The sequence below is a fragment of the Rattus norvegicus genome, chromosome 10, assembly GCF_036323735.1.
Source record: "Rattus norvegicus strain BN/NHsdMcwi chromosome 10, GRCr8, whole genome shotgun sequence".
NCBI classification, from domain to species: Eukaryota; Metazoa; Chordata; class Mammalia; order Rodentia; family Muridae; genus Rattus; species Rattus norvegicus.
In genome coordinates, this window is record NC_086028.1 from 51,284,100 (window position 1) to 51,308,110 (window position 24,011).

The 24,011-nt window shown below is 42.1% G+C and overlaps 1 protein-coding gene across 14 annotated transcripts in view; it reads right to left on the reverse strand.

The window, feature by feature from the left end:
- Positions 1–24,011, reverse strand: part of Dnah9 (dynein, axonemal, heavy chain 9) — a 367,182-nt gene that overhangs the window by 287,304 nt on the left and 55,867 nt on the right. For all 14 annotated transcript variants that reach the window (XR_005490291.2, XR_005490292.2, XR_005490293.2 and 11 more), the window contains 3 exons: positions 21,205–21,340; positions 4,039–4,235; positions 3,524–3,948 (listed from right to left, as the gene is read on the reverse strand). Coding sequence is in view for 11 of the 14 variants with exons in the window: in NM_001427097.1 (NP_001414026.1) it covers positions 3,524–3,948; positions 4,039–4,235; positions 21,205–21,340 (758 nt within the window). In the remaining 3 variants the exon portion in view is untranslated. The remainder of the gene's footprint in view (positions 1–3,523; positions 3,949–4,038; positions 4,236–21,204; positions 21,341–24,011) is intronic.

The following is a 24,011-nucleotide window of genomic DNA, read 5'->3' on the forward strand; positions in this document are numbered from 1 at the left end:
TTCATGTGTACATGAGTGTTATGAGGTTTGCTATGAGTCATGGGTGCCATGTATATATACACAAACATGTACCACCCATGCAATATCCGGTAGAGACCAGAAGAAGGCATTAGATTTCCTGGAACTGGAATTAGGTAATTGTGAGCCAAGCCACCATGTGCATTCTGGAAACCAAACCCTGGTCCTCTACAAGAGCAGCAAGTGCTCTTAAAAATTGGGCCAGACCTCTAGCTCAAATATGTAAGTAACAACATGTAATAAGTAAATAGCAACAAATGCAAAGTAAAACCCAACAGAAAAGGGGAGATAGGATTCAAAGAGCACAGAAACAGTCACCAAAAGCATGAAAAGATGAGCCATCTATTCCTGACCAAAGAATCTAAAGTGCTAGGCTCCATGAAATACTATGATACTCCCACAGGAGAGTCCAGAAGAGGAGCTGAGGATGCTGGGACAAAGAGAATCTCACACAAGGCTATTATCTACCTTGGAGTAGGCTTACCAGAGCTGAGCTGCCTTTGACCCAGAGAACTCTGCCCATATGTAGATATTTTAAAGGAATGCCTGCCCATACATATATTGATATGCATGCAACACTGCTTAGAGCATCATTGCTAATATTGACAAAACCCTTCAGAGTTTGTTGAGAATAAAGATAAGGAAGTCTGGGAGAACATATGTAGGGACGTGGAGGCATTTCTACAACCAGGTACTTTACGTTTCTGAATGTGGGGCTGGTCAGAAGAACAGTTCGTTTTGGCTTCAGCTAGAAGAAATGGCTTAGGTGCAGATGTGGAGATTTAAATAGAGTCAGGATTTTTCAGGGTGGGAGTGGGAAGCTATGGTGAACTGACAGATACTGAGAAGCTGGTGGAATCATTGGGTTGGAAATTCTGATTGGTCTGAAGAATTCTGCACTGTGGGGTTGCCAAATAAGTGAGGCAGAAACATACCAGGTGTGGTCAGAAAATGGAATGCTTACCCCTGAGTTTTTGAGTAGAGAATAATTACTTCCCCATCTTTCCCTCCCATGCTGGGAGCAAGGCATACAAATAGGCATAGCTGCCTGGCAGAGAGATGGGGCATGTAAGAGTCAACAGAACAACATATTAGGTGGTTTGGGAGGCTCCCAGGATATGTGAGGTCACTAGGGTAATGGAAAAGGTTCTAAGCCTGATGCTGAGTTAGAGCTTAGTAGGTGGCTTCAGCAAGGATGGGTGCAGTTGGTACTGTCTGATAGTCACTTCAGTGGCAAGAGTGATGTTGGGAAGAAATGGAGGGGAAGTGGCTTACCAATATCAGATAACAGCAGTAAGCGCTATCCTAGGCCCAGTGCTCAGAAAGATACAGAAGAGTCAGCCTCCATTTAGGAGGGCTGTCATGGCATTAGTCTACTAATGGGACAACTAGGTTTCAGTTAGGGGTGGAAAGGAGGCAGGAGAACAGGGGCCTTTGCTTTGTTTGCTGAAAACCTAAGTCTATTGAAAGGTACAAGGAGGGGTAGAGTGGACCTCTCCAGGACTGAGTCAGATTAAAGTCACCCCAGCTAAGTGGGGTGAGAGTTTAAGTGACAATAGAGGGCTAGACTTTGGACAGCAAGTGACATTCATAACATGTAAGGCAAGTTGTGGTCCATCCAGGTTACTTACAAAAGGCAAATATCACCTATTTTCTAGGGCAAAACAGACATTCAGTAATAAATGGCTCTTATTCTTTTCTTATTATTTCTATTTTTATCTGGTTGTCAGTGACACAATGAAATACTCTCTTTAAGGCTTGCAAAGTAGGCAGCATCTCCGAGTTAGTGTTTAAGCTGAAACCACCTTGTACTGTCTATTTTCAACATTAAGGAAGTAGGGTTAAAGGCAAGAGCTCAGATCTTCGAACTGTTCTGCTGTGGGTTTATCTTGTTAAACCAATTTTAAGGCTCCCTGAGTCTATGTGGTGGCTGTCCATGTTAGCTTGATAACCATACTTAACAACCAGTGATTTTATTCTGTCACATATATAATCTTGCAGCCCTTGAGGGGATCACTCTGTGCAGGAGGAGCCCATCTTAAGAGAGCCTTCCTGAATGACAAGCTCGCCTTCCATACACAAACAAACCCCAGAGTCTATCTCTTATACCAAGCTCCTATATTCTGGCCATGTTCCTCTGTCCCTATCATCCCCGGGATGGTCTTCGGCTCCAGAGCCCACTAAAACTGCTCAAATTCACCAATCCTAAGTGAGTTTTGTGCCTCACCCTTTCCTTCCCTCCAAAAACCATGACAGGGGCTCTTACCCATTATTTCCCCTCTTCTTGCCCAACATAAATGCTCCCTGCATGGACTTGTGTAGCAAAGGTAGGTGTCTTTCTGCTTGGAAACTACAATGAACACAGTTTGTAATATGCTGTTCTTACCCTAATTAAAACAAAACAAGACAAACTATACATGAAAAATGTGCCCAGTGTTTATGGGTTACCAGACCTACCAATGGAGGACCATAAAATCTTCCCTGTGTGGAGCTTTTTCTACAGGCATCTGTCTGCACCAAACCACCCACCAGCAACTCTTCCCTTTGCCTCCAGCTCCTTGGTTAGGAAAAGCTTTTCTGAATGTAAAGAAACGTGCTGCTGCTTCCTAAGGAACCCTGGTGACCTGTGGAAATCACCTCCATGATACTTTGCAGAGTCTCTGTACAGTGCTGGAGTACCACCCTAGCAGTCTCTTGGATTTCTTTTTGGTAGGCGATACCTCAGTCTTGCTCTCTCCTTTCCACTCAGTGTTCTAAACCATGGATTAGAGAGACTTCAGTACTATACAGAGTCAGCTCAGAATCCAGGAGTGGGGCCAGGCTGGCTTCCTTGCAAAGTCATCTGGCACACCAAAGGCAATCATTAGACAGAGGGGCTGTACCTTCTCTGTACATGGGCATTCCTCAAGTTTTAGAATGGAGACTGATGGCGAGATTCTAGGGACAATGACTAAGATGGTGTGACCAGGGGACTCAAGCAGGTAGATCTTTAATGCAGAGAACAGTGCTCCAGATTAGAGAATATAGTCTGAAGAGGTGGCCATTCAGATTCTATGTGTGATGTGACTAGCATGGCACAGGGAAGAACACAGGAGCCTGCAGCTTTAATGACTTCCATATTGCACAACTGGAGCATCTAGAGCAAGGGTGAAGTGTTAGGAAATAGAATCTAAAATGAGCTTAGTCTCCCTCTGCCTCCAAGGCTTAGATTTCACCATCAGAGTTGTGAAGGGAGTTAGATCTGTGACTATGGTCTCTAATGTTATTTACCACTTGCTAGGTGCCTCTCATCCACTGAGCACCACGTGAAAAACTACACAGACCATTGTCTGGTGAACAAAGGAAGCGACAGGGCTGAAATTATCACAATATCTGGAAGACTAGAGATGCCACCCAGCTGTTTTAATTTAATCAATGAATCAGCAGGAAAAGATACAAAGAGGTTTCCAAGCACTGCATTCCTGTAGCCTGGAATGCTAGGAGGTAGCCAGGACAATGGTGTTACCTGTTAGTGACAAAGTCAACAAGATGTTGCTTGAACATGAGGCTCCACTTCTTTATTGTGTTCAGCAGAGATGCCTTGAAGGGTCTCACATCCACTCGCATCCAGCCGTCAAACACCTTGCTGGGTTCCAGGCTGACCACATCTTCATATAGCTTTTCATAGGAGTCTATCTGGTCTTTGAAGTGATGGAGGAGGGGCGGACTCTCTGGGATGCCATCTTCGACATGGGCTTCTATCTCCTCAGGTGTGAGGACATGCCCATAGAGCAGAAACTGGCCAAGGGCCTCCTTCCTATCCTCCACATACAGATAAGAATACTGGCTGAGGGTATTCCGATAGCTACAGCAGAGGGTCATCATAGTCTGCACCCTCTCCAGGAGCAAGCTCCGAAGGCTGGCTAAGTCAGCCATTTCCTCTAGGTCACCCTGGGGGAGTGAGACAATGGTGAGAAGGTTACACTGGTGTTTAGTGGGCTCACCCAGATGTGGAGGGGCAGATGGTTGTCCTTCTAGTACCTGATAGTGAGGAGAGCCACTGTGTGGGGAAAGCCGGGGCACCAGGGATGGCACAGCAAAGATGCTGGTGACAAGACTCTGGACAATGTCATATAAGCCTCCCTTTACCCCTGAGTCCAGGGAGGGGTAGAAAACTAATTCTGGGGTGACAAGGTTGAGCTGTGCTTCAAATATTGGAGTGAGTCCAGGCTTACACTCTGGAAAACAAATCAGCAGAATGATGATGAGCAGGACAAGTGGCCACAGCACTATCTCCTAAAACCAAGACTCAAACATTTCTTTAGAGTGCAGAAAAATACAAAAATAGATTTTGCCTATAGAGGGGAGGGGCCAGCCCTGTAATGTTTTACCTCAGGGAACTGCTGACATTCTGAATGAACCTGTTCTTGTGTGGGGCTCTCCCGGGTGTTACAGGACATTTACTTTTCTTGTCTTGTCCTTGAAGAGCACATTCCAGTGACCGATCAACCCAAGCCATAGAGCAGAAAGTCCCCTTCTACATTCTCAACACCCTAACTTGGAGTGATGCTGCTTTTCCTCAAGAAGAGGCTGACTTACTAACCACACAATCCCACCAGCATCCATTTCATGACTGGGGGTCTGCCCACCCACATCCACACAGGAATGAACAACCAAAAGCTACAATCCTAATATTTCTGTTCCTTTGCTATAAACATGGGACTTACTTTAATTCTGTATAGTCCTGCAGTGATAAAAATTTTAAAAACAGTATAAATAATTCACAGATTCCTGATTACTTGCTAGACAAAGTTGCCTTGCTAGATTTAAGTCAAAATATAACATGGAGCACAGTGTTCTATGTATAAGACAAATACTTAATGTCTTAATCAGTAACCAAGTATCATGCTTTTTTTTGACAGTAGAAACAAGTAGGAGAGGGTTGTGGGTTGGACAGTGTGGGCAAAGGAATCTCCTAACTGAACCTTGGCCCTCTTGTTGCCTAGAAAAAGAGCTAAAACTTGGTGTGTAAGCAAATTCCCCAGCTCTACCCAGTATTATGTGTAGTAATGTGATTCCCACTAGGGTAAAGTGGGAGGGGACCCTCGAGGGGTAGGTGAGCCTTTGCTATAGTTCCTTCTTCCCTTTTCATAGACTACAGGTTAGATGTGATGTGACTTCTCAACCATAGAGTGAGGCCAAGGCCCTAGAGAATGGCAGAGCTACAGAATCAGAGCAACTTGCTAGAGAATGGCAATTCTCATGGACTATCGCTTGGGCTGGGTGGGCTTCACTATCCCTTAAGCCACATTTTAGATAGAGCTTTGGTGATCAAACTACAGGGTCCCCAAAGACCCCATTTAAGACTAAGATCTTATTTTCAAAATCAAGAGGATCGGGGTTGGGGATTTAGTTCAGTGGTAGAGCGCTTGCCTAGCAAGCTTCAATGCCCCGGGTTCGGTCCCCAGCTCTGGGAAAAAAAAAAAAAGAAAGAAAAAGTTAAAAAACCAAGGGGATCAAATAATGAGTTTGTATTACGGGACTTGGGAGAGTTTCAACAAGCATATTTTAACCTAAGGGAGACAGGTTTACCAATAGCCTTTTAGGTTTGATCTCTGGGGAGAGTGGGAAAAAATAAAACAATACAAACAGCAAAAAAATTCTGTGGAATTCATCCTGAATAGGTTGGGCATCACTTGTCTGAAATGCTTGGGACAAGAGCATCAGGCAGCGCAGACTGCCTGTGAAGCATTCCTAATCCATCATCGCAAATGGTCTGAAATCCAAAATGTTTCAGGCTTGGTTAGTATCTCAGAGCATTTCTGACCCCAGATCTCTGGTCAGGGGTGCTGAGTGTGCAGTCACAGTGTGTTGCACATCACAGTTACGAGATAAGTCTGCATGTGCTTTACAGCACTTATAAGATTTGAAAAAATATTGGCGGGCTATGGGACTTTTGTCACATGTGCTAGCCTGAGAATTAAATCTTTACATCAGATAAAATGCAGACATCATCATTATTATTATAGGAGGAAAACGGCCTCGCTTCCCAATGGAGGTACAAGCCAGTCCTTTAGGAGGAAAGCTGCAGAGTTGTTTCTTGGTGGGGTAGGTAGCATGTGACATGCTCTTTACGCAAGATTTGAGCAGATTTGACAAGAAGGCCAGCCAAAGACAGACTTGCTCATACTTAGGGAGGCAAAAATGATAAAATGGATCACTTCACTGCCCCTCAGCCAGTCAGTATCTGTAAAACATGGTGTGTATGTGTGTGTGTGTGTGTGTGTGTGTGTGTGTGTGTGTGTGTTTGTAGACATGGTCCTGTTATGTAATCCAGCTGGCCCCAGACATACATTTCTCCTGCCTCAGGCTTCCTAGTGGCTAAGATTATAAATATATACCTCAAACCCAGTGGGAGAGAGAGCTCATCGTCCAGACATGTGGGCAATCCTGAGACTTCAGGGCAGGAGAGACCACCACTCATGCCCACCTTTGCCCACATCCCTGGCCCAAGAGGAAACTTTATAGGGCCTTGGGAACAGGAAAATAGGGGCACTCAGACTGCAGGAGCCCTGCGGTCCAGACTGAGCCCCTCCACCCAAATCCTGTAGGAGGGAGAGCTAGACCTTCAGAGAGGCAGACACACCTGGGAAACCAGAGGGGACTACTCTCTGCCCACATTTCTGACTCTAGAGAAAAACACCTAGCACCATCAGGGCCTCCTGCACACAGGAACCCAGAAGTAGGGGCAGGCCCTTCTGGTTGCTGCCCTCACGGAGAGCTGAAACCCACCCCTGAGGAGTGACTTCAGGCCTGAGACCAAAGGTAAGACCAACTTTTCTCTAAGTGACCTGCCTGTTGGACTCAGGACACAGGCCCACAAGAACAGCTGAAAGACAGTAGACAGGAACATGCCTGAAAGAAGAATACTCTGTTCCCATAACTGGCTGAAAGAAAACAGGAAAACAGGTCTACAGCACTCCTGACACATAGGCCTATAGGATAGTCAAGCCACTGCCAGAAATAGTAGAACAAGGTATCACCAGAGACAACGTGATGGTAAGAGGCAAGCGCAGGAATCCAAGCAACAGAAACCAAGACTATATGTCACCATCGGAGCCCAATTCTCCCACCACAGCAAACACTGAATATCCAAACACACCAGAAAAGCAAGATCTACATTTAAAATCACATTTGATCATGATGATGGAGGACTTTAAGAAGGACATAAAGAACTCCCTTAGAGAAACGCAGGAAAACACAAGTAAACAAGTAGAAGTCCTTAGAGAGGAAACACAAAAATCCCTGAAAGAATTACAGGAAAACACAAACAGGTGAAGGAGTTGAAAATGGAAATAGAAACAATAAAGAAAGCACAAAGGGAGACAACCCTGGATATAGAAAACCAAAGGAAGAGACAAGGAGCCATAGATACAAACATCACCAACAGAATACAAGAGATAGGAGAGAGAATCTCAGGAGCAGAAGATTCCATAGAAATCATCGACACAACTGCCAAAGATAATGTAAAATGGAAAAAGCTACTGGCCCAAAACATACAGGAAATCCAGGAAACAAAGAGAAGATCAAACCTAAGGATAATAGGTATAGAAGAGAGTGAAGACTCCCAGCTCAAATGACCAGTAAATACCTTCAACAAAATCATAGAAGAAAACTTCCCTAACATAAAGAAAGAGATGCCCATGAACATACAAGAAGCTTACAGAACTCCAAATAGATTGGACCAGAAAAGAAACTCCTCCTGTCACATAATAGTCAAAACACCAAATGCACAAAACAAAGAAAGAATATTAAAAACAGTGAGGAAAAAGGTCAAGTAACATATAAAGGCAGACCTATCAGAATTACACCAGACTTCTCACCAGAGACTATGAAAGCCAGAAGATCCTAGACAGATGTCATACAGACCCTAAGAGAACACAAATGCCAGCCCAGGTTACTGTATCCAACAAAACTCTCAATTGACATAGATGGAGAAACCAAGATATTCCATGACAAAACCAAATTTACACAATATCTTTCTACAAATCCAGCCCTACAAAGGATAATAAATGGTAAAGCCCAACATAAGGAGGCAAGCTACACCCTAGAAAAAGCAAGAAACTAATCATTTTGCAATGATAAAACAAAGAGAAGACAAGCACAGAAACATAATCTCACCTCCAAATACAAAGATAACAGGAAACAACAATCACTATTCCTTAATATCTGTCAATATCAATGGACTCAAATCTCCAACAAAAAAACACAGATTAACAAACTGGATACATAACGAGGACTCAGCATTTTGCTGCCTACACAAAACACACCTCAGAGACAAAGAAAGACACTACCTCAGAGTAAAAGGCTGGAAAACAACTTTTCAAGCAAATGGTCCAAAGAAGCAAGCTGGAGTAGCCATTCTAATATTGAATAAAATTGATTTTCAACCAAAAGTCATCAAAAATGATAAGGAAGGACATTTCATATTCATCGAAGGAAAAATCCACCAAGATGAACTCTCAATCTTAAATATCTATGCTCCAAATACAAGGGCACCTACATATGTAAAAGAAACCTTACTAAAGCTCAAAACACACATTGCACCTCACACAATAATAGTAGGAGACTTCAACACCCCACTCTCATCAATGGACAGATCATGGAAATAGAAATTAAACAGACACATAGACAGAGTAACAGAAGTCCTAAACCAAATGGACTTAACAGATAGTTATAGAACATTCTACCCTAAAACAAAAGGAAATACCTTCTTCTCACCACCTCATGGTACTTTCTCCAAAATTGACCATATAATCAGACACAAAACAGGCCTCAACAGATACGGAAAGAGAAATAATCCCATGCATCCTATCAGATCACCATGGGCTAAAGCTGGTCTTCAATAACAATAAGGAAAGAATGCATATATATATATATATATATATATATATATATATATATATATATATATATATATATATATGGAAGTTGAACAATGCTCTACTCAATGATAACCTGGTCAAGGAAGAAATAAAGAAAGAAATTAAAGACTTCTTAGAATTTAATGAAAATAAAGGTACAACATACCCAAACATATGGGACACAATGAAAGCTGTGCTAAGAGGAAAACTCATAGCTCTGAGTGCCTGCAGAAATAAAGCAGTGAGAGCATATATCAGCAGCTTGACCACATACCTCAAAGTTCTAGAACAAAAAAGAAGCAAATACACCCAGCAGGAGTAGAAGAGAGGAAATAAACTCAGAGCTGAAATCAACCAAGTAGAAACAAAAGGGACTATACAAGAATCAATAGAACCCAAAGCTAGTTCTTTGAGAAAATCAACAAGATAGATAAACCCTTAGCTGGACTAACCAGACGACACAGAGAGTGTGTCCAAATTAACAAAATCAGAAATGAAAAGGGAGATATAACAACAGAATCAGAGGAAGTTAAAAAAATCATCAGATCACTACAAAAGCCCATATTCAACAAAACTTGAAAATCTGGAGGAAATGGACAATTTCTTAGATAGATACCAGGTACCAAAGTTGAATCAGGAACAGAAAAACCATTTAAACAACCCCAAAACTCCTAAAGAAATAGAAGCAGTCATTAAAAGTCTCCCAACCAAAAAGAGACCAGGTCCAGATGGGTTCAGTGTAGAATTCTATCAGACCTTCATAGAAGACCTCATACCAATACTATCCAAACAATTCCACAAAATTGAAACAGATGGAGCACTACCGAATTCCGTCTATGAAGCCACAATTTACTCTTATACCTAAACCACACAAAGACCCAACAAAGAAAGAGAACTTCAGATCAATTTCCCCTATGAATATCGCCACAAAAATACTCAGTAAAATACTTGCAAACCGAATCCAAGAACACATCAAAACAATCATCCACCATGATCAAGTAGGCTTCATTCCAGGCATGCAGGGATGGTTTAATATATGGAAAATCATCAAAGTAATCTACTACATAAACAAACTGAAAGATAAAAACCACATGCTCATTTCATTAGATGCTGAGAAAACATTTGACAAAATTTAACACTCCTTCATGATAAAAGTCCTGGAAAGAACAGGAATTCAAGACCCATACCTAAACATCGTAAAAGCCATATACAGCAAACCATATACAGCAAACCATATACAGCAAACCAGTAGCTAACATTAAACTAAATGGAGAGAAACTTGAAGCAATCCCACTAAAATCAGGGGCTAGACAAGGCTGCGCACTCTCTCCCTACTTATTCAATATAGTTCTCGAAGTCCTAGCCAGATCAATCAGACAACAATAGGAGATCAAAGGGATAAAGTTTGGAAAGGAAGAAGTCAAAATATCACTATTTGCAGATGATATGATAGTATATTTAAGTGATCCCAAAAGTTCCACCAGAGAACTAGTAAACCTGATTAAAAAAAACCTTCAGCAAAGTGACTGGGTATAAAATTAACTCAGATAAATCAGTAGCCTTCCTCTACACATAAGAGAAACAAGCCGAGAAAGAAATTAGGGAAACGACACCCTTCATAATAGTCACAAATAATATAAAATACTTTGGGGTGACTTTAACCAAGCAAGTGAAAAATCTGTATAAGAACTTCAAGCCTCTGAAGAAAGAAATTGAAGAAGACCTCAGAAGATGGAAAGATCTCCCATGCTCTTGGATTGGCAGGATTAATATAGTAAAAATGGTGATTTTACCAAAAGTGATCTATAGATTCAATGCAATTCCCATCAAAATACCAATCCAATTCTTCAAAGAGTTAGAGAGAACAATTTGCAAATTCATCTGGAATAACAAAAAAACAAGGAGAGCTAAAACTATCCTCAACAATAAAAGGACTTCCGGGGGAATCACTATTCCTGAACTCAAGCAGTATTACAGAGAAATAGTGATTAAAAGCTGTATGGTATTGGTAAAGAGACAGGCATATGGACCAATGGAATAGAATTGAGGACCCAGAAATGAACCCACACACCTATGGTCACTTGAATTTTGACAAAGGATCCAAAACCATCCAATGGAAAAAAGATAGCATTTTCAGCAAATGGTGCTGGTTCAACTGGAGGTCAGCATGTAGAAGAATGCAAATTGATCCATGCTTATCACCCTGTACAAAGCTGAAGTCCAAGTGGATCAAGGACCTCCACCTCAAACCAGATACACTCAAACTAATAGAAGAAAAAGTGGGGAAGAATCTCAAACACATGGGCACTGGAGAAAACTTCCTGAACAAAACAGCATTGGCTCATGCTCTAAGATCAAGAATCGACAAATGGGATCTCATAAAACTACAAAGCTTCTGTAAGGCAAAGGACACTGTTGTTAGGACAAAATGGCAACCAACAGATGGGGAAAGATCTTTACCAATCCTTCAACTGATAGAGTGCTTATATCCAAAATATACAAAGAACTCATGAAGTTAGACTGCAGGAAGACAAATAACCCTATTAAAAAAATGTTCAGAGCTAAACAAAGAATTTGCAGCTGAGGAATGCCAAATGGCTGAGAAGCACCTAAAGAAATGTTCAACATCTTTAGTTATAAGGGAAATGCAAATCAAAACAACACTGAGATTCCACCTCATACAGTCAGAATGGCTAAGATCAAAAACTCCAGTGACAGCAGATGCTGGCAAGGATGTAGAGAAAGAGGAATACTCCTCCATTGTTGGTGGGATTGGAGACTGGTCCAACCATTCTGGAAATCAGTCTGGAGGTTCCTCAGAAAATTGAACATTGAACTACCTGAGGACCCAGCTATACCTCTCTTGTGCATATACCTAAAAGATGCTCCAACATATAACAAAGACACGTGCTCCACGATGTTCATAGCAGCCTTATTTATGATAGTCATTAGCTAGAAAGAACCCAGATGCCCTTCAACAGAAGAATGGATACAGAAAATGTGGCACATCTACACAATGGAATACTACTCAGCTATCAAAAACAATGACTTCATGAAATTCATAGGCAAATGGATGGAACTGAAAAATATCATCCCAAGTGAGGTAACCCAATCACAGAAAAACACACATGGTATGCACTCATTGAGAATTGGATATTAGCACAAATGCTCAAATTACCCCAGATCCACAGAACACATGAAACTCAAGAAGGATGACAAAAATGCAGATGCCTCACTCCTTCTTTAAAAGGGGACCAAGAATACCCACAGGAGGGGATAGGGAGGCAAAGTTGAGAACAGACACTGAAGGAATGCCCATTCAGAGCCTGCAACCAATGTGGCCCATACATATATAGCCACCAAACTAGATAAGATGGATGAAGCAAAGAAGTGCAGGCTGACAGGAACTGGATGCAGTCTCTCCTGAGAGACACAGCCAGAATATGGGAAACACATAGGCGGATGCCAGCAACAAACCACTGAACTGAGAATGGGACCCCCGTTGAAGGAATCAGAGAAAGGACTGAAAGAGCTTGAAGGGGCTTGAGACCCCATATGAACAACAATGCCAGCCAACCAGAGCTTCCAGGGACTAAGCCACTACCCAAAGACTATACATGGACTGACTCTGGGCTCCATCTGCATAGGTAGCAATGAATAGCCTAGTAAGGGCACCAGTGGAAGGGGAAGCCCTTGGTCCTGCCAAGACTGAATCCCTAGTTAATGGGATTGTTGGGGGGAGGGAAGTAATGGGGGGACGATGGGGAAGGGAACACCCATATAGAAGGGGAGTGGGAGAGGTTAGGGGGATGTTGGCCTGGAAACTGGGAAAGGGAATAACATTTGAAATGTAAATAATAGATACCATTTCCAGAAGTCAGTCTGGTGCTGGACCTGTTAGGCATCTCTATTCATCTGAACTGAAACCAAGCAAGAGGATCTTTCCCAACCTGGGACTCTTAGCACTTAAGAGTAGATCATGCCCGACACGCCTGGGAAACCAGAAGAGACTGCACTCTGCAATCATTACTGATTCCAGAGGAAAACACCAAATGCCATCTGGAACCCTGGTGCACTGAATCTCCGGAAACGGCGGCGCAGATCTTCCTGGTTGCTGCCGCCACAGAGAGCTCATGGGCAGCACCCCGCGAGCAAACTTGAGCCTCGGGACCACAGGTAAGACCAACTTTTCTGCTGCAAGAGACCTGCCTGGTGAACTCGGGACACACAGAGGCAGAATTCCTCTTGGACCGAGCACTTCCTGTGTTTACCAGGAGTCCCACTCCCATGGATCCCGGCCCGCAGCAGCTCTCTGCTCCCAGACCCCGTGGGAGAGAGACCTCACCGCCTGGTCAGGTGGGCACTCCTGAGGCTGCAGAGCGGAAGAGACCACCAACACTGCCCACCCCTGCCCACATCCCTGGACCAAGAGGAAACTGTATACGGCCTCTGGGTTCCTGTGGGGGAGGGCCCAGGAGCGGCAGGACCCCTGCACCTGAGACACCACCGGAACCTGAAGGGACAGACCGGATGAACAGTTCTCTGCACCCAAATCCCGTGGGAGGGAGAGCTAAACCTACAGAGAGGCAGACACGCCTGGGAAACCAGAAGAGACTGCACTCTGCACACATCTCTGACGCCAGAGGAAAACACCAAACGCCATCTGGAACCCTGGTGCACGGAGGCTCCTGGAAAGGGTGGTGCAGATCTTCCTGGTTGCTGCCGCCGCTCAGAGCTCATAGGCAGCACCCCACGAGCAAGCTTGAGCCTTGGGACCACAGGTAAGACCAACTTTTCTGCTGCAAGTGACCTGCCTGGTGAACTCAAGACACAGGCCCACAGGAACAGCTGAAGACCTGTAGAGAGGAAAAACTACACGCCCGAAAGCAGAACACTCTGTCCCCATAACAGGCTGAAAGAAAACAGGAAAACAGGTCTACAGCACTCCTGACACACAGGCTTATAGGACAGTCTAGCCACTGTCAGAAATAGCAGAACAAAGTAACACTAGAGATAATCTGATGGCGAGAGGCAAGCGCAGGAACCCAAGCAACAGAAACCAAGACTATATGGCACCATCGGAGCCCAATTCTCCCATCAAAACAAACATGGAATATCCAAACACACCAGAAAAGCAAGATCTAGTTTCAAAATCATATTTGATCATGATGCTGGAGGACTTCAAGAAAGACGTGAAGAATTCCCTTAGAGAAACACAGGAAAACATTAATAAACAAGTAGAAGCCTACAGAGAGGAATCGCAAAAATGCCTGAAAGAATTCCAGGAAAACACAATCAAACAGTTGAAGGAATTAAAAATGGAAATAGAAGCAATCAAGAAAGAACACATGGAAACAACCCTGGATATAGAAAACGAAAAGAAGAGACAAGGAGCTGTAGATACAAGCTTCACCAACAAAATACAAGAGATGGAAGAGAGAATCTCAGGAGCAGAAGATTCCATAGAAATCATTGACTCAACTGTCAAAGATAATGTAAAGCGGAAAAAGCTACTGGTCCAAAACATACAGGAAATCCAGGACTCAATGAGAAGATCAAACCTAAGGATAATAGGTATAGAAGAGAGTGAAGACTCCCAGCTCAAAGGACCAGTAAATACCTTCAACAAAATCATAGAAGAAAACTTCCCTAATGTAAAAAAAGAGATACCCATAGGCATAAAAGAAGCCTACAGAACTCCAAATAGATTGGACCAGAAAAGAAACACCTCCTGTCACATAATAGTCAAAACACCAAACGCACAAAATAAAGAAAGAATATTAAAAGCAGTAAGGGAAAAAGGTCAAGTAACATATAAAGGCAGACCTATCAGAATCACACCAGACTTTTCGACAGAAACTACGAAGGCCAGAAGATCCTGGACTGATGTCATACAGACCCTAAAAGAACACAAATGCCAGCCCAGGTTACTGTATCCTGCAAAACTCTCAATTAACATGGATGGAGAAACCAAGATATTCCATGACAAAACCAAATTTACACAACATCATTCTACAAATCCAGCACTACAAAGGACAATAAATGGTAAAGCCCAACATAAGGAGGCAAGCTGTACCCTAGAAGAAGCAAGAAACTAATCGTCTTGGCAACAAAACAAAGAGAAGAAAAGCACACAAACATAACCTCACATCCAAATATGAATATAACAGGAAGCAATAATAACTATTCCTTAATATCTCTCAACATCAATGGCCTCAACTCCCCAATAAAAAGACATAGATTAACAAACTGGATACGCAACGAGGACCCTGCATTCTGCTGCCTACAGGAAACACACCTCAGAGACAAAGACAGACACTACCTCAGAGTGAAAGGCTGGAAAACAACTTTCCAAGCAAATGGTCAGAAGAAGCAAGCTGGAGTAGCCATTCTAATATCAAATAAAATCAATTTCCAACTAAAAGTCATCAAAAAAGATAAGGAAGGGCACTTCATATTCATCAAAGGAAAAATCCACCAAGATGAACTCTCAATCCTAAATATATATGCCCCAAATACAAGGGCACCTACATATGTAAAAGAAACCTTACTAAAGCTCAAAACACACATTGCACCTCACACAATAATAGTAGGAGATTTCAACAGCCAACTCTCATCAATGGAGAGATCATGGAAACAGAAATTGAACAGAGACTTAGACAGACTAAGAGAAGTCATGAGCCAAATGGACTTAACAGATATTTATAGAACATTCTATCCTAAAGCAAAAGGATATACCTTGTTCTCAGCTCCTCATGGCACTTTCTCCAAAACTGACCATATAATTGATCAAAAAACGGGCCTCAACAGGTACAGAAAGATACAAATAATCCCATGCGTGCTATCAGACCACCACGGCCTAAAACTGGTCTTCAATAACAATAAGGGAAGAATGCCCACATATACGTGGAAATTGAACAATGCTCTACTCAATGATAACCTGGTCAAGGAAGAAATAAAGAAAGAAATTAAAAACTTTTTAGAATTTAATGAAAATGAAGATACAACATACCCAAACTTATGGGACACAATGAAAGCTGTGCTAAGAGGAAAACTCATAGCGCTGAGTGCCTGCAGAAAGAAACAGGAAAGAGCATATGTCAGCAGCTTGACAGCACACCTAAAATTTCTAGAACAAAAAGAAGCAAATATACCCAGGAGGAGTAGAAGGCAGGAAATAATCAAACTCAGAGCTGAAATCAACCACGTAGAAACAAAAAGGACCATAGAAAGAATCAACAGAACCAAAAGTTGGTTCTTTGAGAAAATCAACAAGATAGATAAACCCTTAGCCAGACTAACGAGAGGACACAGAGAGTGTGTCCAAATTAACAAAATCAGAAATGAAAAGGGAGACATAACTACAGATTCAGAGGAAATTAAAAAAATCATCAGATCTTACTACAAAAGCCTATACTCAACATAACTTGAAAATCTGCAGGAAATGGACAATTTCCTAGACAGATACCAGGTACCGAAGTTAAATCAGGAACAGATAAACCAGTTAAACAACCCCATAACTCCTAAGGAAATAGAAGCAGTCATTAAATGTCTCCCAACCAAAAAGAGCCCGGGTCCAGACGGGTTTAGTGCAGAATTCTATCAGACCTTCATAGAAGACCTCATACCAATATTATCCAAACTATTCCACAAAATTGAAACAGATGGAGCACTACCGAATTCCTTCTATGAAGCCACAATTACTCTTATACCTAAACCACACAAAGACCCATCAAAGAAAGAGAACTTCGGACCAATTTCCCTTATGAATATCGATGCAAAAATACTCAATAAAATTCTGGCAAACCGAATCCAAGAGCACATCAAAACAATCATCCACCATGATCAAGTAGGCTTCATCCCAGGCATGCAGGGATGGTTTAATATACGGAAAACCATCAACATGATCCATTATATAAACAAACTGAAAGAACAAAACCACATGATCATTTCATTAGATGCTCAGAAAGCATTTGACAAAATTCAACACCCCTTCATGATAAAAGTCTTGGAAAGAATAGGAATTCAAGGCCCATACCTAAACATAGTAAAAGCCATATACAGCAAACCAGTTGCTAACATTAAACTAAATGGAGAGAAACTTGAAGCAATCCCACTAAAATCAGGGACTAGACAAGGCTGCCCACTCTCTCCCTACTTATTCAATATAGTTCTTGAAGTTCTAGCCAGAGCAATCAGACAACAAAAGGAGGTCAAGGGGATACAGATCGGAAAAGAAGAAGTCAAAATATCACTATTTGCAGATGATATGATAGTATATTTAAGTGATCCCAAAAGTTCCACCAGAGAACTACTAAAGCTGATAAACAACTTCAGCAAAGTGGCTGGATATAAAATTCACTCAAATAAATCAGTAGCCTTCCTCTACACAAAAGAGAAACAAGCCGAGAAAGAAATTAGGGAAACGACACCCTTCATAATAGTCACAAATAATATAAAATACTTTGGGGTGACTTTAACCAAGCAAGTAAAAGATTTGTACAATAAGAACTTCAAGACACTGAAGAAAGAAATTGAAGAAGACCTCAGAAGATGGAAAGATCTCCCATGCTCATGGATTGGCAGGATTAATATAGTAAAAATGGCCATTTTACCAAAAGCGATCTATAGATTCAATGCAATCCCCATCAAAATACCAATCCAATTCTTCAAAGAGTTAGACAGAACAATTTGCAAATTCATCTGGAATAACAAAAAACCCAGGATAGCTAAAACTATCCTCAACAATAAAAGGACTTCAGGGGGAATCACTATCCCTGAACTCAAGCAGTATTACAGAGCAATAGTGATAAAAACTGCATGGTATTGGTACAGAGACAGACAGATAGACCAATGGAATAGAATTGAAGACCCAGAAATGAACCCACACACCTATGGTCACTTGATTTTTGACAAAGGAGCCAAAACCCTCCAATGGAAAAAAGATAGCATTTTCAGCAAATGGTGCTGGTTCAACTGGAGGTCAACGTGTAGAAGAATTCAGATCGATCCATGCTTATCACCCTGTACAAAGCTTAAGTCCAAGTGGATCAAGGACCTCCACATCAAACCAGACACACTCAAACTAATAGAAGAAAAACTAGGGAAGCATCTGGAACACATGGGCACTGGAAAAAATTTCCTGAACAAAACACCAATGGCTTATGCTCTAAGATCAAGAATCGACAAATGGGATCTCATAAAACTGCCAAGCTTCTGTAAGGCAAAGGACACTGTGGTTAGGACAAAATGGCAACCAACAGATTGGGAAAAGATCTTTACCAATCTTACAACAGATAGAGGCCTTATATCCAAAATATACAAAGAGCTCAAGAAGTTAGACCGCAGGAGACAAATAACCCTATTAAAAATGGGGTTCAGAGCTAAACAAACAATTCACAGCTGAGGAATGCCGAATGGCTGAGAAACTCCTAAAGAAATGTTCAACATCTTTAGTCATAAGGGAAATGCAAATCAAAACAACCCTGAGATTTCACCTCACACCAGTGAGAATGGCTAAGATCAAAAACTCAGGTGACAGCAAATGCTGGCAAGGATGCGGAGAAAGAGGAACACTCCTCCATTGTTGGTGGGATTGCAGACTGGTACAACCATTCTGGAAATCAGTCTGGAGGTTCCTCAGAAAATTGGACATTGAACTGTCTGAGGATCCAGCTATACCTCTCTTGGGCATATACCCAAATGATGCCCCAACATATAAAAAAGACACGTGCTCCACTATGTTCATCCAGCTTTATTTATAATAGCCAGAAGCTGGAAAGAACCCAGATGCCCTTCAACAGAGAAATGGATACAGAAAATGTGGTACATCTACACAATGGAATATTACTCAGCTATCAAAAACAATGACTTTATGAAATTCGTAGGCAAATGGTTGGAACTGGAAAATATCATCCTGAGTGAGCTAACCCAATCACAGAAAGACATACATGGTATGCACTCATTGATAAGTGGCTATTAGCCCAAATGCTTGAATTACCCTAGATGCCTAGAACAAATGAAACTCGAGACGGATGATCAAAATGTGAATGCTTCGCTCCTTCTTTAAAAGGGGAACAAGAATACCCTTGGCAGGGAAGAGAGAGGCAAAGATTAAAACAGAGACTGAAGGAACACCCATTCAGAGCCTGCCCCACATGTGGCCCATACATATACAGCCACCCAATTAGACAAGATGGATGAAGCAAAGAAGTGCAGACCGACAGGAGCCGGATGTAGATCGCTCCTGAGAGACACAGCCAGAATACAGCAAATACAGAGGCGAATGCCAGCAGCAAACCACTGAACTGAGAATAGGACCCCAGTTGAAGGAATCAGAGAAAGAACTGGAAGAGCTTGAAGGGGCTCTAGACCCCATATGTACAACAATGCCAAGCAACCAGAGCTTCCAGGGACTAAGCCACTACCTAAAGACTATACATGGACTGACCCTGGACTCTGACCTCATAGGTAGCAATGAATATCCTAGTAAGAGCACCAGTGGAAGGGGAAGCCCTGGGTCCTGCTAAGACTGAACCCCCAGTGAACTAGACTGTTGGGGGGAGGGCGGCAATGGGGGGAGGGTAGGGTGGGGAACACCCATAAGGAAGGGGAGGGGGGAGGGGGATGTTTGCCCGGAAACTGGGAAAGGGAATAACACTCGAAATGTATATAAAAAATACTCAAGTTAATAAAAAAAATGTAAATAATAAATACCCAATTTAATAAAGATTGGGGGAAAAAGTTGAAAAAAATAAATATATACCTCCACACCTGGGCTTAAATTTTAGCTAGAATACTTCAGTTCAGGCAGTTATAAATTCTGTGTGCTGCTACAAAATATTTACTACTCCAATAATGTGGAAGGGCTATATTTTAAAGAAAAGATATTCTTCTGTCTTCTAGTCACCATGGAGGGAACATGATGTTGGTAATCTTGGAGAAACACTGCCAGTTCCTCTCCATCCTTTTGTTTACAATCTCATCTTCCAACAGAGGGAAGGTAGTACATAAGGCTATTCCCTATCAAAGTCAGACAGCCACTAGTCAAGGGTGAAGTCACTAACCTGAGATGCCATCTGCAGATACTGCCTATAAAGTGGCTATGTCTTTATCATAGATCTAGTGGAGGACTGATGGAAGTGTCCAAACTTCCAACATTAGAGAAGTCTGTCCAGTTCAGTAAAGAGAGAGTTGCCATGTTTGTAGCTAAGAGCTACTCCTTGGGTTTCAGCATCTGTGGTTCATGCCCCAGGCTCTAGAAACTAACATCCCAGAGTGTACTGCCATCCTTCTTTCATTTGGAGCAGCCCTGATCCCTATAGGTAGCATTTCCAACTACAAATGCCATGGTGTTATTTATTGCAGACATACTGAGCTGAGCACCGATCCTGTCTGCATCTTCAACATAGGCACCTTCTTTCACAGGCTGAGTACTGGGATTCATGATGGCCTGCTAATGGTGTCAATTTCTGTACTTGATTAGACCTGACATTAAATGCCCATCTCACATTGATCCTCTGCCTTCAAAATATTCCTTTGCTGTTATAGTTTGCCAGATTCTTCAACATGACTCTTACTAGACAGCCAAGAATCTACCAGAATGTGAAGGTCTAATTTAACTTTTAGTCTTGAACTTTTCAGCCCTTTCTGTCTCACCATTTATTAGATGCTATAAGTTGGGCTGCTATAGAGTTTTGACTTTGTACACTTTACCATAGTTTGTCCATCCTAATTCAAAGCCCTTACCTATTTCTAGTAGCTTCAGAGACAGCTCATTACCTTCTTAACGTTTCTTTTTCCATTGAGAGCTGTCATCTCCCTTGCTTCTTGTCTCCTTTTCACACATAATTCTGTTTTCTCCCCACTGTACCTGGCAACTTCAAACCTTCTGTGTTCTTCAAAGGCCACAGAGATAGAGCATGCAGAGCTTCAAGGCACAGAACATCCGCACTATGTGCCCATGAGTCAAATGTGGAGGAAGGCATCCTTAGTAACCACTTCCCTCTGCTCCAGTTCCAGCTACTCCTCTCCTGGACCTTTATTTTGGTGGAGTCCTCGTTTTGCTTTGGACATGGGCCTTATTATCTTGCAGCCTGCTGTGTCATGTGATGTTTAGAGTCAAGCATCTTTTTTATTCAGACTACCCTTTGTAGTTTACTCTCCCTCACTCATAAAAAACCCCAGCACTTTGGCCAACATCAACTATATTTTACTCTAATACAGCACAGACTGCTGCTGCTATCTGCCCTGTCATAGCCTGTAGCCATCAATCAATAGGTACCAGTGTTTTCTAGTAGATACTTGAGAGAACACTCAATGGCAAGAAAGAATCCATCCAACAACATCGAGTCAATGTGGCCCACGTAAGACTTCCAGGTACTGGATGCTGGGTCTGCTGCAAATAGAACCAGGTTTTCCTACAGAAAAAAGAAGACAGGGTGTAAGCCATGTTAAACAGCACAGGCAAACTGGCAAAATCACCACCAATAGGAATGTATAACCAAAGCTCTCTGTAAAGACTTTGCTGTTACATGTCCTTACAGTCTGTTCTGTCAAAGGAGGATAGCCATTGTATGACAAGAACATAAGCCCATTCCAAGAAGAAGATGTGGGGGTCATATCTGTCTCTGAAGGACAGAGTCTGGCTGTCTTCTCAGAGAGGATGCTGAGGAATGTAACACGTGGAGTGCTTTGCCAGCTCTCGCCGCTTATATTACTGTGGGAGGCACATCAGGGCAGGAAGTAGAGTAGGTGGAAGGATGACTAGGATTGAGGATTGCACAGTATTTCCTGGATAATAATCCTTTGAAATGGGCTGGGATCTGCGGTTGGCATCTAATAATAAGTAAAGGCCTTTCATTACATTGAGTGATTTAGGAAACAAACCATACAAGAAATATCTCTCTCTCCCTCTCCCTCTCCCTCTCCCTCTCCCTCTCCCTCTCCCTCTCCCTCTCCCTCTCCCTCTCCCTCTCCCTCTCCCTCTCCTTCTCTCTTCCTCTCCAATCTTGGCCCCACTTCTCCCTCTTTCTCCTCTCCCTTTCCCTCTATCTCTCTTCTTGACCTATGGTACCAAGTATCACCATGGTAACAAGGTTTGGACATCAAGGAGAGGGAGCCTAAGTACTCAGTGATTCTCAGCACAGATAGTCATCTGTGTTTCCTCATTTTCATAATTATTAGGACTTTACAGCTTCTTTCCAGGGAGCTGATGTTTTCAGAGAAGGCAGTAGGTAACCAGAGAGGTGACACTCTAAAGCAACTCATACTTACTCCTTGAGGAAACACTGCCATGTCACAGATCCCACTGGAGCATAATGATTTCACGATCCTGCTTTTAAATGACACGGTTCTAAAAATTTTAAGATGCATTACCAATGCCTTTACATCCTAAGTAGATTTAAGGTTTTCTTAATGACTTTAAACCCATCATTATGCAAATTATACTACGTGATGATGTGCGGTGGCTTGCAGGTGCTAGGATGTATGTTTTACACTAAGTAACTGGTAGGCTTATTTTACGTGACAAACTTCTGTTTCACTAAAGAAAAAATCAAATGTAGAAAACAGAGCAGATTCGGGAGTTATTAGTCAAGATCATTGTAGTTGTAAAACAAGCAACCAACAAGTCAGCCAAACATGGATTGCACACACCTTCAATCCTGAATCTCAGTAGGCTGAGGCAGGAGGATCATGACTTCAAAACCAGTCCAGGTTAAACAGGGAGACCCTCATCTCTAAAACAAAACAACAACAAAGAAAATAACGAATGAAACTAAAATATCCTCTCAAATTTGGTAAAAAGGAAAATCCAAAGAGCTTGCAAACTCCAAGTGGGGTGATTGCAGTGAAACTCCACTTAGGCACATCATAGCCAAATTGAAAACTGAGAAAAGATTAAGCATCTATTATAGCAACTTGAGAAGAGGCAATACATCACAGAGAAACAAAGACACAATTGCGGCTTGCTTCTTATGGAACATACTATGGGGGGTGAAGAACAAGCAACAGTGGATGAACTAAAACAAGACTGCGCAGGATTCTATATCCACTAAAGCTGCCATTACAAAGCCAGGTGAAGCCAGGACACATTTGACCCAAAGCTGAGCAATGTATCAACATTGGGCCTGAACTCCAGGAGACTAAAGAAGATTCCTTAGGTCTAAGAGGGTCTGGCTAGAAGCACAGAGCTACAGCACAGAAGAAAAACATGATGCCATGAATGGGGGTAAAAAGGCAACACTATCAACATTTCTAAGATATTTTTATAAAGAAGATAGATGAATCACTTATAATGTAGTCAAGAATGCATTTCCCTATTATTTTCTTTAAGACTACTTCACAAATGCACATAATGTATTTTAATACACCCACTTCTCATTGCTCTTCCTCATCTCTCTCCCCCTCCTTTTGACACCTTCTCTTCAAGAAGACTTTCTCCTACTTTTATCTCTTTCTTCCTTAAAATTTTAATGAAAAGTCTAGCAGGATTTAATATATTGATGACTAGACATACTATTTTATTACGTTTAATATACTGATGTAATATAGATGTCATGTAATGAGGGTGTCTTAGTTTTGTTTTCTTTTGCTGTGATAAAATATCCTTTCCTTCCCCCAAAATACAAAATACCCACCCCGAAAAACTACCACCACCAACAAAAAAACTGAACCCCCCAAAACAATACAAAACACACATCCATTCACACACACTCACACACACATACAACCTCCAGTCCATCATTGTGTGGAAGCCAAGGCAGCAGATACCTGAAGCAGAACAATACATTCACAGTCAAGAGCACAAAGCAATGAATCCGTGCTGCATGCCAGTGCTCAGCTCACTCTCTGTGAGCCCAGCCTGCAGAACTCGAGCCACCCACACTTAGGGAAGGCCTTCTTACCTCAAATAACCCCACAAACCCTCACAGGCTTGCTCAAAGGTCAGTCTAATTGAGATCACTGCTCTTTGAAACTCCCTACCTAGGTGAATGAACACTGAGTCGAGTGGACCATCCAAGTTAACTATCACGAGGGAGAGGGGTTAAGTGGACCTGCACTGTCCATGGTCTCTACACCTCCGGATAA